Source organism: Cibotium barometz, chromosome 33 (genome assembly GCF_041138505.1).
Source record: "Cibotium barometz isolate CiBa-2024 chromosome 33, ASM4113850v1, whole genome shotgun sequence".
NCBI classification, from domain to species: Eukaryota; Viridiplantae; Streptophyta; class Polypodiopsida; order Cyatheales; family Cibotiaceae; genus Cibotium; species Cibotium barometz.
Window position 1 is genome coordinate 9,704,171 of NC_141078.1, and position 14,678 is coordinate 9,718,848.

At 43.6% G+C, this 14,678-nt stretch overlaps 1 protein-coding gene across 1 annotated transcript in view; it reads left to right on the plus strand.

The window, feature by feature from the left end:
- Positions 1–1,225: 1,225 nt before the first annotated feature.
- GCR1 (G-protein-coupled receptor 1) overlaps positions 1,226–14,678 on the plus strand; it is a 57,187-nt gene continuing 43,734 nt past the window's right edge. The window contains exons 1-2 of the mRNA XM_086772934.1: positions 1,226–1,560; positions 8,952–8,983. Coding sequence (XP_086629060.1) covers positions 1,396–1,560; positions 8,952–8,983 — 197 coding nt within the window. The 5' untranslated portion in view covers positions 1,226–1,395. The remainder of the gene's footprint in view (positions 1,561–8,951; positions 8,984–14,678) is intronic.

Genomic DNA, 14,678 nt, shown 5'->3' on the forward strand with positions numbered 1-14,678 from the left:
CTATTGAGACATTAATAGATTGAAGAGATTCAATAATAGGTGTCTTGAATGGCGTATTATTGACCAAGCCCATTCAAAAAGATGCTCACCAAGTCATATTCTTCCACTAAGACATTAATAGATCCAAGTGATTCAACAATACCCTTAATCTTCAATGCATACTCATTTTGATGAATATGTTTTTCTTCTCCATTGTATGTAACTCCTGTATTAGCTGCAATTTTCTTGCCTTTATGTTTGTCTGGAACATCTTCACCAAGTTTTGCCATGCAATTGCTGGAGTATTGGCATCTTATATATACCCTATATAGTGTCTGTCTCACAGAGTGATTGAAAGCTAATACATGACTTTCCTTGCACCATGGTTCTACTCTTTGAACGCCTTTATCAATGCTGGAATAGCTTTTTCATCAAGCAATTCCAGACATAGTCCCAAAATTCTTTTCCCACATTAGGAAATTGGTCATTCTAAACTTCCACGCATGGAAGTTGTTCTTGTTAAGCTTCTCACCGAAATTTTGGTTAGTGTTGTCATACACGTTTGCTTACAACAAGTAGAAATCTACAAATAGATAATATCTGTATGCAACCTACAACACAAAAGTATCTGATGTAACTCCTATGTAGTGGTACTTTTGCACAATCTGTAAATCACAACACATGACCAAAGTACATGTATATACACCCACAATCAATAAATCACAACACATGACCAAAGTACATGTATATACACCCACAATTAACAATACATGTGTAATCACTATCTAGACACCAAAATGCTCTACTACACTGTGATAATCAAAGTTCGAACACAAACACTTAAAAACCAGAACTTCCTAGAAGTGCTAAAAAACAACTTGTAGTGGTCCAATAATGCTGAAAAGTAAATTTGGCAGCAAAATTTCAGTACAAATACCTCCACACTTACAAAGATAGCTCCTCTAGACAATGGAGGGATTCAACGATATTTAGAAACCATAAATGGACAATTAAACATGAATAGCAATCAATAATAACGCAAGAAAATATCTAATGACATATGAGGGATTATTAGTGCTTACATTTTTTTTTTTGGGTTATTAGGATTCTCAAGAACCATATGATCCACGGGGAAGAGGCAGCCTTAGTTCTCACGGATACGAGAACCAATGAATGATGACGTCAGCGAACGGGTCATTTTTTGGGGGGGGGGGGGATTAAAAGCTGATATTTATTATTGAAAAAAAAGGATTTAAAGTCTTAATGTATCCCAAGAGGAGCTCATGCGACTCCAGTTTTGTCATGGGTCCGCTCCCCCCACAAAATCTGAGTGGGTTCAAGACATTATGAAGAATTCTTATGTGGGCGCTGAAGAAGTTTGCATTGTGAGAGCTTAGGGCTTACAGGAAAGCAACCATGATCACAGGGTTGAGTGCAGAGCAGACGGAAGCCTTGACTAACATCAACGTGTTTGCCTCGGCCCTTTCATTTGCTGGATCGGGGTTCATCGTTCTGTGCTACCTCCTCTTCAAGGAGCTCCGGAAGTTCTCTTTCCAACTGGTTTTCTATCTATCCCTCTCTGTAAGTACCCATGTCTTTTTATGTGCTCATGGTATGTACATGTTTCTTCATTGTACAGAAAAACTATTTTGTGATTTTTGTATCAGTGAACAGTACTTGGAATGCCATTCCAGTTTTGGAAAATGGGAAGCCATGGCCGTGGTAACCTGTTTTTCTGATCGGATTGGCAGACTGTGTTGTTTTTCCCTAGATGTTGCATTGGTGCAGGAGGCGAGCATTCTGGCCCTTACACTGACAACAGAGGACACGATCGCTGGTTGGTGGAGGAAAAATTATTCCTGTTGGATCGGGCAGCTCTCTGAACTGGCATGTTCAGCAGATCTACACACGTCACATTTTGTCAGAATGCCATCACGGCCTGTGCTCCTCCTCCCAGCTGTTCATGACATGTGGAGGAAATGAACGAGCTGCATCGATTCCTGTCTCAGAATTGTACTTGCGGAGTAGTAAGTGCAGCTCTTCCATGCCCTTATTTGCCACAGTTGTGGGGGCGGCAAGCATTGGCCCTGCCACTACAGGAGAGGACACTAGATGCTGACAGATCAACTTTCTGCCACTGATACTGACAGGAGAGGACAGGAAATGCTGACAGCTCAGCTTTTGCAGAAAGCTAGTGATGATGTTGAAAGGCTAGCTAAAGAGATAAAGATTCCCAATTTTAATTTTTGCAGATTCGATGGTGGAGATCTGCTTTCAGCCGACCCCTGACTGTGACCTATATAGTATGAAAAAAATCTCAAGACCTAACTGTAGGTCTAAAGCTGAACTAAGAACCCTAGATGTTCACACTCCATAATTTTCAAGACCTTTTCCCAAATGTGAGCTAAAAATCTGATCACACAGCCATGATGACTTGTGGTGTTAAAGCATCTTACATTGGAGTTCGACCAAGGCTTGTGACACCACCTCCTCATCATCCATGACACAGTGCGTGCAAGACACATGGCACAGGCCGCGGATAGAAAGGACAGGACTTGGCGAGGTGCGCATGAGGATCGAGCAGCCCCTAGGCGAGTGAGGTGACAAGTGTGAGGCCACTTGTCTCACTTTGATCCACTGTCTTGCCACATGTATTAATTTAAAAGATGGTTCTTCCCATAAACTTCATCTCTAAAAATGTTCCAACTGGTAGACATTTTGCCAAAAGTGCTTCAGCAAGTCCTTCCATTTGCCTAGCTTATAGATGTAATGATGCAAACCGAATTTCCATTCGGGGCCTCCTAGATTTTAGGAGTGCGATCCTTTGTATCCCAGGATAATCCCCAGTACTTTCTAAATATTCAGATGTCATGGAGTCCATTAGACCCCTTTCAAAGTGGGAAATGTTGAGGCTGGTGATATCATGACGGGCTTAGGTACATTGTCAACAATTGTTAAGGTGTCGTGCCGCCAATCAGGAATGGCAATATGCTCTTGGAACCACTTGATGCTGAGAATCATATCACACCCCACAAGTGGTGGCAGCCATCACAAGAGCTTGGGCTCAATCTTAGAAAAATGCACAATCTCGGAAGGAGTGTCCACCACATAGGTACCAAGGTTGCCACCAAAGCCAGAATCACCACAAGACCCCCTTTGCAATAGGTAATGTCCTCTGGAGAGGAAAACGCAGCCAAACAAGGGGCTGTAGACCTGAAAATACAGGCCGACCAGATCCACACTCCTAGTAGAGAAAAACGCTGATGAAAAAAGTACCTTCAGGCTGAAAGCGATGAAGCCCAAGTGAAGGCAGAGCGACCAGCAACAACTGTCCAGAAAACGCAGCAACCAGAGGGCTGCAAATCTGGGAAAAACGCAGAGGTGAAGGGGCTGTAGATAGGGAAAAATCTGGGGCAGCAGAGAGAACGCTGGATTGGAAGCGATGATACCATGAATGAGTGCACAGAGCAGAAACAAACAAGCACTAGAGTGTGCTGAGCAGAGAGTGCAAGAGAGAGAGATAGATATGGAGCAACTATGCTGAATATACTGAAATGATACAGTCCCAAGCAAGAGACAGGATGAGTCTCATAAGTGAGGGAGCAAAAGGAAAGACTAGATTATGAGAAAAGTGAGAGGCCAGCCCACCTATTTATAGGGAAGATTGGCTGGCCGACTGGACAAGAGCACCTGGCTGACTGGACATGGTGATGCTGGCCGACTGGTAAAAAGGCATCCGACATGGGAAAAATCCCAGAAAAATGTACAAAATAGGGGTGGCCAGCCCACAATCAAGGGCCGTGAAAAGGGACCAAAAGGAACACCAAATATTAGCAGAAACTGGGGATGAATGTGCTAACACAAGAGAGAGAGAACAAAGAAAGCAACTGGCTGTAGTCGATTGTACGGTCAGCGTTTATATTAACTCCAGAAGGCAGCCGCAGTATGGTCAGCGTAGGCGGACGAGAGAGAGAGAAGAAGAGCTGTGCTTAGATGCTCTGTACGACCAGCAGCTGTACCTGCTGGCGGCTATTGTACGGGCTGTTGCAGGTCAGCCAGAAGAGAGAGGGGTCTGCCGCTGTAAGGCCAGAGGAGAGAGGAGACCTGCATGTGTGTTTTCAACCCTAGCTGCTGCCAACCACCCCTTGCCCCCTCTTAAAACGAGTTAACCTCCTCCTATTTAGCAGAAACTGGGGATGAATGTGCTAACACAACAGAGAGAGAACAAAGAAAGCAACTGGCTGTAGTCGATTGTACGGTCAGCGCTTATATTAACTCCAGAAGGCAGCCGCAGTATGGTCAGCGTAGGCGGACGAGAGAGAGAGAAGAAGAGCTGTGCTTAGATGCTTTGTACGACCAGCAGCTGTACCTACTGGCGGCTATTGTACGGGCTGTTGCAGGTCGGCCAGAAGAGAGAGGGGTCTGCCGCTGTAAGGCCAGAGGAGAGAGGAGACCTGCATGGTGCTTTCAACCCCAGCTGCTGCCAACCAGTCCTTGCCCCCTCTTAAAACGAGTTGACCTCCTCTTTATCAAGCGCGTACTTGCTTTTTTCATTGCTAAAAGTGGTACCCTCTCCATAAATATCAAAAGCCCCTCTTTTAGAAGTTAAAAACAGTCGCTATATATATGTGTGTGTGTGTATATATATGTACAGTGTACACGCTTTTTTTTTTTTTAGTAATATCCAGTGCAGTATATTTATATGCTCATAAATTTACATGATGGGAGGTCTCCGAAATGGAGAGTATCCCAAAGATTAGAAACATAAAAAGAAAAGCTCTATGCAAGAAGCATCCATATCACCCTCATGGCAGGCATCATATAAGAATTGCCGCAATGAGGCTCGGAAAGATTCATATGACTTGTGAATCTTCCTACCCAAGTATGCCAAATTATGCTCACTCCAGATTGTCCAAAGAGCCCAATATCTCACCCAAGAGAGAAATAGTGAGTATTGAGACAAAGACCTCAAAAATCTGCCAAAGAGCCAGAAATGTTTCCCAAATCTGTGACTCAGGAAACGGAGCCGAAGATAATCTGAAATTCTCTCGAGGAGGATCCTAGAACACGGGCAGTGCCAAAGCAAATGAAGAACAGTCTCTGAAGGAGCTTGACATCTTAAACATGTGGATGGTGCAATGCGACGTTTAGCAAGTGTGACCCCCACTGACAATGTGCCTGTCATACATCTCCAAAGAAAAAGTCTTTGTTTCAATGGCATTTTACACTTCCATAACATCCCGAGATTCTTCCGCCACCATGAGAGGGGCTTCCTTATATGCCACAGAGAATCAGCATGTTGCTGAATCCATGGAGCAGGCTGAAGAAGCCTGTAAGCTTTGATGGAGGTTAAGGCGGGAAGAGGAACAGGATGAGTGCATGTAGCAGAGGGTTGCAATTGCCAATCCGTAAGCCTGTCTGTGTCAGCCACAAGAGGAACAGCTAGAAAAGGATGTAATAAATCAGCTATTTTCTTCCATATAGACCTATGATGCATTCCCAATGCATAGGAAGCAGTGGCCCGAGGAAAAGATAAGACATAGCCCTGATCATCTACCACATCATGTATGTATCTAATTCCCAATTTCATGAGATTGTATGCCCGAACAGGTATTGAGTTTGTCCCCGAGCAATTATCAGGAGCCCATTTGACCTTAGAAAGTACTTGTTTCGAGTCAAGTATCAGAGCAGTAGAGGGAGGACAGCCAGTTATCTTCCCTACAAATCTCCCAATGACAACCTCCCAATGATCAGTAATCCAATGACCATAAGCACAAGTCCTCATGTTGACACACATGGATGCTAGCATACAAGTCCATGGCTGCTGTTGGCGGAAAAAAGTATGCAGCATAGTCGCCTTCCTTGCAAGTACATGATATCTTATATTGAGGACATTAAGTCCACCATGCATCCTAGGAGAGCACACCATTTCCATCTTCATCAGTCTCAATGCTTTCACAGCAGTTTTTGTCCTCCATAACATCTCCATAGCTTGAGACATAAAGGCTGAAATATCCCTGGAGGACCAATGCAGCAAAGGCAAATAGAACTGGACATAGGACATTACAATGGACTGTACTATTCTGAGCCTGACATGAAGAGGCCAAGTAGAAATCTTCCAGTATTCCAGTTTATGTTGAAGTCTTTGGAAGATCCATTTTAGCTGTTGCTTCCTGGTGATATGCCATCCTATAGGATATCCCAAATGCCTGACTACATCTTTGGAATGCACTACCTGACCTGGCCAAAGAATAGAATGCCAGTTACATTGTTTCAGGGGAAGTAATTTAGATTTGTCAAAATTGACATGCAATCCCGTTGCCAAGCCATACAATGAAAGAGTGGTCATAAGCATTTGAACTTCTCGGGAAGAATTTTGTGGCATAAAGAAGGAATCATCAGCATATGCTTGTGCCAAAAAAGATGCAGCTCCAGGGATTTTAAGACCAGTCATCTGTCTTGTGTTTGTAAGATGATCAAGATACATTAAAAGGGGATGGGTCGCAATGGCATATAAGAGAGCACTAAGAGGACAGCCTTGTCTAATTGATCGACCCAATGTCCATGACCGAGACAGATGACTCCCAAGAATGCACTGAGAAGTAGAGCCAGAATTAAGCCAGTAAACTGCATTTGCCATCTTGGGACCAAAGCCCAACTCGGTCATGATTTGAGAGATAAAATCCCATTGAACAGTGTCAAATGCCTTAGCAATATCCACCTGTAATATAAGCACATCTTGATGCGAATACTTAGCATATTCAATCGCAGTCAAGGCATTGGATATATTGTCATGGATTTGTCTTCGCGTCACAAACCCATACCGATGAGGATGAAGTCCCGCATCCAGTATCCTGTGAAGCCTATGCACAATCATTTTGGTAATGAGTTTGTAAACTACAGGCATCAAAGTAATAGGCCTCCAATTTGACATATGGTCACACATATGTTTTTTGGGCACAAGTTTGACTATGCCATGCTTCCAAGAGTGCGGCAACTGATTTTCTTGCCAGGAAACATTGATCATTTGCAAGAGGAAATTGCACAAATGGCAGATTAGGGCAAGAATGAAGCCCCTCATGGATAAGGGTTGCTCATCAAAAGCCTTTTTTCAGGGCTTGCATGCTACTCGAAAGAAAAACTCATGCCTAAGGGTAAGGAAGCTAGATGGCTCTTGGACGCACTCTTTCTCTGATCTCCAAGATGAATGCCAGAATTATTTCCAGAAATTATTCTCCGCTCCTAGTTCCCCATCAAATCAAATGACTGAGGCTAGGACTGAATTTCGCCAATATGTTTCTGGAATAGTGGAAATGGATGAAGCTCTTACCTTGGAGAGACCTTTTACTGACACAGAACTTGATAATGCATTGTTCCACCTCAGCAAATACAAGTCCCCTGGCTGGGATGGCCTTACGGTGGAATTTTATATTTCTTTTTGGGATGATTTGAAAAAATACAGTGTACACACACACACACACACACACACACACACACACACACACACAAGCTCGCATGATCCATGCAAAAGTGGGCACTCACTTGAAGTGTTCACTCATGTCATTGAAAATTTAGGTCCACCTATGTGTATGCTCCTTGTCCAAATCCCCACATGTCCACCCACTTGTAAATAAGCGTGAACAAGTACCCTTATAAACCATATAAATGAGTAAAATCCTATAAACTCATGTCCTGTAATCAGATAGAGACATGCCAGATAAACCTTCACACAAACCATAAAGTCTCACACAAACTCAATGCCCTAAATCATTAGCTTGGCACCTTGAGCTTCAAACTTGATGCTCGTCGTTATGGCTGTGCTAAAACCCTCAACCTTCTTGTCTACCGAAGTTAGCAAGAAACAGGAAACGGCCTGTTCCATGACCACATCCTCCGTGCTGCCCTGTCAAACAAGATGACGACTCTTTGGCCGCCTATGTAGCCAAAGGTCTTGAGCAATTTGTTGCGCTCATACTCCTGGTCTTGGGCGCCCTTCTGCTTATCTTCGAGCTCGCGGCTAACGATTGCACCAACCGAAGAATTGGGATCCAAAGAACTAGGGACGGCCGTTGGGGTCTGTGTGGGAGCGGGGCTCACCACGGAAGCTGTGGAGGCTGGGGTGGTAGTCTGTGGAGTGGTAGTCTTCTTTGGACAATCCTTAGAAGGATCTTACGAGAAGGATCTATGTGGAGGTAAGAGGGCAAGTGTAGAAGGGCTGTGGGCAGCCTATGGGCAGAGCCACATTGGCCATCGGCCAAGGTCCAAGGGCAAGGGGGCCCATAAGCCCTAGTTGGCCAGAAACTTGCACGTTTTCCCAAGTAGACCAGTCCTACACTATAGTTGGCCTAGACAATTGAGCCCCCAGCCCCTGTTTAAAGGTGTGCGAAATTCTCATTCTTCCCATCTTCATGTCTAGCTTCTGCTTGAGCCCTCTCTACTAACAGCAGCCTGCAAAAAGATTAATGCTAGGTACAAGGTTGTCAACTGCGGCCCTCTATTTGGGAGATCTCTGGCCACCGTCTTGCTGCTTGTAAGGAGATTAATCCAACCCTAACCGAGGTAACTGGTTCAGTCCCGTTTCAGGGTAGATTCAGCCCTGTTTTGTACTCTTTCTTCATTGCAGCAATCAAAGCAAACACTCCTTTGGGAGGGGCCCTTTAGTGGGTATTTGGAACCCCATCTGGTGTACGGTGTGCTTTCTATTCTCTTTCTCTATTCTGTCTCTCTTTTGCATGGTAATGGACTGGCTTCTCTCTTGGAGTTACAAATAAAATTTTTTCTATGCTTCCACATGTTACAATTTGTTTATACACGCGAAAAATAGGGATAGGTATCTTCTCATGGCATTTTTTTTTGAAAAAGTTATTTTATTATCCTCCAAAAAAAAGAGAGTGAAATCAACAAGATGGAAAAGAATCTACTAGTTTAGGTGATCTGAGCTGATTCTGACTAACCGTATGGCAATGTGACAGGACCTGCTTTGCAGCTTTTTCAATCTCCTTGGGTAAGTTCTACCTATCATGCTGATCATATTGCTCTTGTAATTTTAAGTGTGATGTGAAATGAAGTAGGACCAGCTTAGATTCCAAGTTTTGGAGCGTATCTGAATTATAGAGCCCTTTATGCATACTTGTAAAATAAAAATAAAAACCCTATAGCACCCGAGGGTGTACCCATTGTCTGACAATATCCTTTGGAGATCCAATGAGATCAATACGGTGGGCATGCTTGACTCTCATTGGGATGTCTGACATCGGGTCTCTAAGGAGACTTCCTTTACCAGGTCTTAGGTCTGTCTTGCAGTGCTGGTAACATCCGGGGATGTGGAAGTAGCAAGCCATTTGGATGTGGCAATGAGGGGTGCCTGGTGGTCATGGTTACTCTAACGAGAGAGAAAGAAAGTCATATTATGTGTCTACTAAAGACCCAATGGGCCCATGTCCATGGCATCAAAATAAAATAGAAACAAAACAAAACTCTCTCACTGGAGTGATACAAAACTGTCCATGGATATCTCATCACGGAATATCAGGAACATGAAACATGAGAGGAGCATCAGTGGATTTTCGCAAGGCTTTTGATATGGTACCACGGGCCAGTGCAGAGGATGTATGACATTGGGGTACCGGCAACACTCACTTGGGGGGTACATACTTTATATGAGTCGGTCATTGGCAGAGTGAAGACTGCAAAAGGAAACTCAGACTTGATTTACAGCAACATAGGGGTGAACCAGGGCTGCCCTTTGTCTCCGACTCTTTTGGGCTATACATTGATGAGGTTTCAGATTTTATTGATAGCGGAGAGGGGAGAGGTGCTTCCTTGGCAGGAATTTTTATACCATTGCTTATATATGATGATGATATAGTCCTTATAGTAGACTCTCCAGAGGGGATGTAGAGACATTTGGATGCACTATAGGCCTACACGGAGGTGAGGGACCTCACGGTCAACTTGGGCAAGACTAAGGCTATGATTTTTAATACCTCAGTGCAGTGGATTAGCAGATCAGCACTGGGTTTCACAGAACCTCACTTATGAGGTCTATCTCGAGAAATTTAGGGACTTGCAAATGAAAGCTACGAAGATGGATCTTACTACTCTTTTGGGGTTCTTCGTAGCTGGTTTACTCGACTCGTACCGTTTACAGGTTAAAAACAACAAATGCAAAACTTTGGATGAGGCCATTCATTCCGCTCGTATCTATGATGATACAATGGTCTCTTCCAAGTCTAAACCCGTGACCGAGCAAGGGAACAAGCACAAAAGGAAGTTCCCCGCACCGATGGCTAGCACGACTGAAGGAAAGTCTTCGGACCAACCTTTGAAGAATTCTACTTCGACCCCAGCAAAGAAAAAACGTCTCCTTAAGGCTTTGAAGCTCAAGAAGGAGGGACGTTGCTTCATTTGCGAAGAAAAAGGACATGCGTAACGAGTGTCCGAAGCAAAAGGGTGCAAAGACCAACGCATGACCTAAGCCAAAGGCAGCTAACCAGTCGTCTTTGACAGGTACGTCAGTTATACTGCACACTCTCGCCCTAGTTCATGTTTTGATTGTATGTTCAACTCTTAAGTTTTTGGCTTGCATGATCTTCTCTGAGTTTATGGAGAAGTGAATGGCCATAGAATCCACATTTTTCTAGACCCTGGAAGCTCACACAATCTTGTTAATTACAAACTTGTGGAGAAATTGGGTCTTGACACAACACCCAGCGATCATATCTATGAGGTATGCCTCCCTTTGCAGGTCGGCAAGTATGGGATCGAAAGGTGGAGAAGCTACCGATCCGGATTCAGGACTACGAAGATACTCTGGAGTGCTATATTATGCATCTAGAGCATGTAGACTTGTTATTAGGGATTAAGTGGTTTAAGACTCAAGTCCAGATAGATTGGTCTAGTCATACTTTTTCTTTTGAACATAGGAACACTTAGTATAGAATCTTAGGTGATTGTATACATCCCTCTCAGGGACCTCTTGTACATACAGTTGATTTTGCTAATATAATGGATTCTTCTTTGTATACTGCTTTCCATTGTGTCTTGATTCCACTTTCGTCATTTCTAATACCTACTATGGATGTTAATGAATTAAGTGTGTTTGAAAGCAACGAATTAAAGAAGATACTTGATTTGTTTCAAGATGTATTTCCTAAGGAACTGCCATGAGGCTTACCACTTGAAAGGGTAGTAGATGATCGTATTGACCTGGTCCTTGGTGCTCACCCTGTTAGTATTCCACCTTACAGGATGAGCTAAGCTGAGGAAGATGAGTTGGCCAAACAACTCCAAGATTATTTGAGGATGGGCCAGATCCGTCTAAGTAAATCACCTTGGGGTGCACCTGTGTTGCTTAGGAGAAAGAAGGACAACACCTGGAGAATGTGTATAGATTACAAGAGATTGAACAAGCTGACAATTAAGAACCATTATCCTCTCTCCAGATCAGATGACTTGATTGACTGGTTAGCGGTAGCGAAATATTTCACAAAGATAGATTTACGTACTGGTTATCACTAGATAAGTATTCTTGAAAGGCATGTCGAAAGAACCGTCTTTCGGACTAGGTATGGCCATTACGAGTTTCTCGTATTACCTTTTGGGTTAACCAATGCGTCAGCCACTTTCCAGGAAATGATGAATGATCTTTTTCATGAACATTTGGAAAAATTTGTGGTTGTGTTCCTGGATGATATTTTATATAGTCGTACTTTTGAGGACCACGTTAGACACCTCACGATTGAGAATCGACTATATGGTAAATTAAGTAAATGTGAGTTTTTCATGACAGACATCATTTACTTGGGACACAAGATCACTAGAGATGGATTGAGTACTATGACCGAGTTCAGAAGGTTATGGCCTGGCCTATACCGCAGACAGTGAAACAACTTCGTTCTTTTCTCGGTTTTGTTGTTTTTTTTCGGAAATCTGTGTGGGAGTACTCTCAGCTCACACTACCGATGACCGACTTGTTGAAAGGTCGTGGACGTAAGTCGAATCAGCCTATCACTTGGAATAATGATCTGGATATGGTCTTCAGACTTTTGAAAGATAAAGTCAAGGAAGCACCTATCTTAGCATTACCCGATCCTAGTCGGCCTTATGTTCTTGAAACTGATGCTAGTGACCATGCAGTCAGGGCTGCTCTATTTCAAGATGGTAGACCTGTTGCTTTCGAAAGTAAAAAGCTAGACGACACTGAATTATGTTGGCCAACCCTTGAGAAGGAGCTTTATGCCATATTCACGCTCTCAAGGTGGAGACATTATTTATATGGCTTCAAGTTTGTGGTATTGACTGGTATTGACTGATGATCAGTCAATCAAGTATGTGTGTGATGCAGATGATTTGAGAGGAAGGAAAGCTCGATGGGTTGAATTAATGCAAGATTTTGCTTTTGAGATTCGTTATCGAAAGGGGTTCATGAATAGTGTCGTAGATGCGCTTAGTCGAATTAGAGAGGTGAATACTTTGTTGTTCACCGAGATTACTACTGACTTATTTCAGTCATTGAGAGGACTTTGCAAGACTGATAGTTATTTTGGTCCATTTTGGCAGAAGATCTACAACGGGAGCTCATTGATTGACCAAGACTCAATGACTGAGCAGCCTACCATTCAGGCTGCAGGAGGTCAGTGGATGATTCCGAATGGTTTACTATTCCGTAATGACAAAATTTGTGTACCACAGATCCCGAACATTAGGTCCAAGATTCTTAAGGAGTGTCACGACGCCCCTTATGCTGGACACCCTGGGGTACACAGGACATTATCGCAGTTACCGCAGGACATAGTCAGTGATAGGGACTCTAAGTTTACAAGTGACTTTTGGAGACTTGTTTTTGAGAAGTTGGAAACAACTTTGAATTTGAGTTCCTCAGATTATCCTCAATTTGATGGCCAGACTGAAAGAGTTAATCAAATTTTGGAGGACATGCTTCGAGCATATATCTCCAAAAGACAAAGTTCATGGGAGGAATATCTTCCTATGTTAAAATTTGCGTATAATAGTACTAAACATACGAGTACAGGTTTTAGTCCTTTCATGCTTATGTATGGTTTTCAACCTAGATCACCTGTTACAGTGGGATTTTCAGGACTTCAGCATGATGCAGCACGTAATTTTTTGCAAGATATGCAAGAAATGTTACAAGTTGCGAAAGAATCTATTAGAAGTGCTCAAGACAGACATATTTTATTCTAATAGATATCGTTCACCCAGAGAGTTCTCTGAAGGAACGATGGTGTATTTGTGAGTTCCCAAAGATTCCGAGACTTTACGGACAGGTCGATCTCCGAAATTATCCCCTAGATACCGTGGATCATTTCGTATTACACAACGGATTGGTTCAGTTGCATATGAATTGGATTTGCCTTCTGATGTGAAAGTTCATCCTGTATTTCATGTTAGTAGACTTAAATACTGGGTGGAACAGACCAGTTAGTTACTTCTCAAGAAATCATAGATGTCGAGGACATGACATTTGTTCCACACGAACCGGAAAAGATTCTTGGATTTCGTGAAAGACGATTGCATAATACGCTTATCACGGAATACAAGATCAAGTGGAAGGATCATGTTGAGGAGGACGCTACATGGGAGATATTGACTACTCTTCAGAGAGATTACCGTGGCTTTTTAGTGAGCTCAGGAGTGAGCTCTTAGAAGAAGGGGAGTATGTCATGTGCACTGTGTATCTACCGTGTGCTACACGCACACAAGACTAGCTTCGAGGTTTGGGGAAGCTTGGAGCTAGGCAGGTTGATTGATGAGCTGAGTTAGGGATAGACTAACGGGCGGGCACCCAAGTATGGACGGGCGGGCGTCCAAGTGTGGACGCTTGATGACCGGTTAAGAGCCTATAAAAGAATGGCCAAGGTTAGTCATTAGTTCATAGAGTCTCACGTGTCTTTGTGAGAGCTCTATGGTCAGGAGCCTGGATCTAGTGCAGACGTGCACTTGCTTTATGAAGCCGAGGCCGGTAGCAGGCTCGAGGCCCGCGAGGGTAGCTTCGTGGCGGTATGGGACGTCACGAGGTAGAGATTGGTCGGTACGTCCATCTAGTTAGCTCAGCTCGTGGCTCAGTGGTTGGGGACAACCGAGACTTGTGGGCTTGCCCACGGCTGTCAAGGTTGGGAGGTGAGTCAGGCCTGCACCCCCTTCATGTTTGTTTGGTTTGTTCGCAGGTTTTGAGTCTTGTACCAGGAGCATTCTACGAGGAGATCCTATGGGGTTTTGACAACTGCTAACAATTCCACCCACATTGACAAGTTCTTTGACCTCTCGGCGGATCATACAGATCTGCTTAAGGGTGTCATGACCAGAAGGCAACGGATCCGAATGACTCCACGAGCTTTGGAGGCATTCAAGAACCTCAAGGTGGCTTTGTGAGAAGCTCCTTGTCTAGTGCTGGGCTCGTGGGATGAGCCGTTCCAAGTAATTACCGATGCGGGTAATCTCGCAATTGGAGTTGTTTTACAATAGAATGGCCATCCAGTAGCTTACATGTCTCGTAAGTTACTACCTGCATAAAAGAATTACTCGGTCTATGATCGGGAACTCTAAGTAGTAGTTCAAGTCTTAAAACATTGGAAGTACTTCCTTTATGGGCAAGAATTTGAGGTTCACACTGACCATCAGGCATTGCGTTGGATTTAGACAATGCCAAGCACACAGTGGAGTGACCGTCAGCACCG